The 2500-nt window shown below is 39.3% G+C and overlaps 1 protein-coding gene across 1 annotated transcript in view; it reads left to right on the top strand.

Moving 5' to 3' along the window:
- Positions 1–1378: 1378 nt before the first annotated feature.
- LOC118239829 (uncharacterized protein C18orf63-like) overlaps positions 1379–2500 on the top strand; it is a 10821-nt gene continuing 9699 nt past the window's right edge. Inside the window, exon 1 of the mRNA XM_035453922.1 lies at positions 1379–1420. Within this exon, the coding sequence (XP_035309813.1) occupies positions 1379–1420 (42 nt within the window). The remainder of the gene's footprint in view (positions 1421–2500) is intronic.

Genomic DNA, 2500 nt, shown 5'->3' on the forward strand with positions numbered 1-2500 from the left:
CAAACACTTCCTTTCGGGAAAGAGGAGTTTGAGTAAAATGTAAGGACTTGGTTTAGTTTTTTGCCTCTTGTTAAAAAAAAAAAAATGTCCATGGGTCATTTTAGAAAGCCCAGACATTCATCCCTAACTTGGAAAAAGGTCGGAGAAGGACCTTAACAGATTGCTCATAGAAAAGGGAGCTGAGGCAGTTCCCTCACAGACTTTTAGCTACGGGCCTTGAGCCTCATTCTCCTAAAAGCCTTAAAAATTACCCTGTCTTTAGTTCAAACCCCAAACTAAAAACAGATAGCGGATGCTTACACTGCTCAAGTACAGGCGATTTCAGAGTTTAAAAGTTTTAAAAGGATCCTTCCCGCTTACAAAAGCCACCGCCATGATGCAGCATTTTGAGTTTCGCAGGGGCTTGGGAAGACTAGGTGCGGCCTCGCACACACGCAGGCCCTCAGGAGATATCTAGGAATGTAATGGAGAACAGAAAAATCCGAGCCTACTTAGAGATGGCTGGATAGTAAAGAATATACAGGACAAATGATTGGGATCAGCAAAAAAAAAAAAAAATTAATAACTACCTAGATGAAGGGAGCCTTCACCTCCTTCCTTCATTTTAAGCTGGAAATACAGAAAGGCAAATACTCAATGGTAAAATTCAGCAAGAGCTAAGAGACTTAAAAATTTTAACAAAATTGCTTACAGGAGATAAAAAATTTACAGGATTCTTGGATCACAGAGAATGGCTCAGGGGAACATAGCAGGATGCATGTGCCAATACCATTCAAACAGCTCTAGGAACTATTAGTGGCTTGTGTCCAGTATGGGCCAACAGAGGCTGATAGGGAATATTGCTATAGAAGCCTCACCCCTAGGAAATTAAAAGGCCTGCCGGTCAGGAGGAGGATATTTGTTATAGAGACCAGGCAGGGACCTAGGGAGTTGATTAAGAATTGATTTCTAGGCCTATATGGAATTTTACAAAAATGTTAGAGACACAGATGTTGGGAACTTTGATTATAAAATAGCTAGCCTGTGATAATGTTGGCAATGCATGCCAGGCCACGCTAAGGCCTCACAGGAGGAGGACCGATGTGGCGAATTCATTAAGAATTGTTCAGATATGGACCTAGCTTACACTCAGGGATTATCGATGATGGCTGCCTTACAGGAAATTCAGTTAAAAATATTCCTGTACAGAAAGCAAGGCACAGGGAGGAAAAAATGCACAGAGCCTTCTAGAGGTTGCTTTGGGCATTTTCAGAAAGAGCTCCAGGTCAGACAGAGTCCCAACAAAAGAAAGAATAAGGGATCAGGCTTGTGCTCAAAATACAGCCGCAGATTTTTCAGCGGCCCAGAGGGCATAGACGAGCTAAGGCCAAGGTCAGCCATGGCAGCGGCCGCGGTCTGCCGGCCCTCAGCCAGCGGCTTGGTGCCACCTCATGCAGGCATCTGCGGCAGGCTAGACAAAATGGCTGTGGACAGCCTGCCTCCACGTGGTAACTTCCAGCCTTGGGAGATGCCGCCATAGTAGGTGGCTAATTAATATTTATATAAATACTATTGATACAGCCAGACAGAAACTTTTTGAGACTTATAGAAAAAGAAAAGGCAACATATTTAAGTTTAGAATTGTCCAAATTTTGGATGCTCATATTTCAATGATTGGCTATAGCTGCTATATTAGAAATTTCAATTAGGATTTTTCTTTTCAACAAACTGATCATAACCTAGGCAAAAGGAGAAATGTGAGACGTATGCAAGTTATGAATGAACGGTGTGGCCACACCTGGATGCGTGATGTGATTGTGAATTTATGAATGCGGATAAATGAAAATGCCTAAATTGCCTTGGATATGATTAGAGAGATATTTACATTGCCCCAGATATTGTTTAAAAAATATCAAAATCGCTTTAACATTGCCAAAAGGAGCATCCAATCAGTCAGTCAATGTCTTAGCAGGAGAAATTATGATTTCAGCCCTAGGAGACAGTCAGTTAAAAAGTTAGCAAAAGCCTATAGCGTTAGCTTAGAGGCATGAGGATTCTATGGATGATTCTGTAAAATTTGACAGATGAGAGGATGCAGGTCTTACTAAATTTTTATGGTTAAAAAAGAAAATCTAGAAAATTAAAAGTTAAAACATGATTTTAAAAAAGGGTTTATAAAAAGCCTCAAGAAAGAGCCAACCTGTTAGATTCACAGCTTGAATGTGTCTTTTCATATGCAAATTTAAGCCAGGTCAGCCAAGATGCAAATGAGGTCTTGTCAGCTTGTCAGCTTCGAAGGTTAGATTAGAAAAGACTACTCAGAAACTTTGAATAAACCTGGAGAATTGTTAAAAGTCATATGTTATATTAAAAAAAAATTTAAGGCTTAATAGATAACAATTGAAAAAGATAGTTTAAAATCTTTAAATAAATTTTTTAGAAATTGTTATAAAATATTCATTGGTTAAGTACCCTTTTTGGGACATCTAATGATGATTTAAATCCTTTAAGTAAGATTCTA

Source organism: Cricetulus griseus, unplaced genomic scaffold (genome assembly GCF_003668045.3).
Source record: "Cricetulus griseus strain 17A/GY unplaced genomic scaffold, alternate assembly CriGri-PICRH-1.0 unplaced_scaffold_74, whole genome shotgun sequence".
NCBI classification, from domain to species: Eukaryota; Metazoa; Chordata; class Mammalia; order Rodentia; family Cricetidae; genus Cricetulus; species Cricetulus griseus.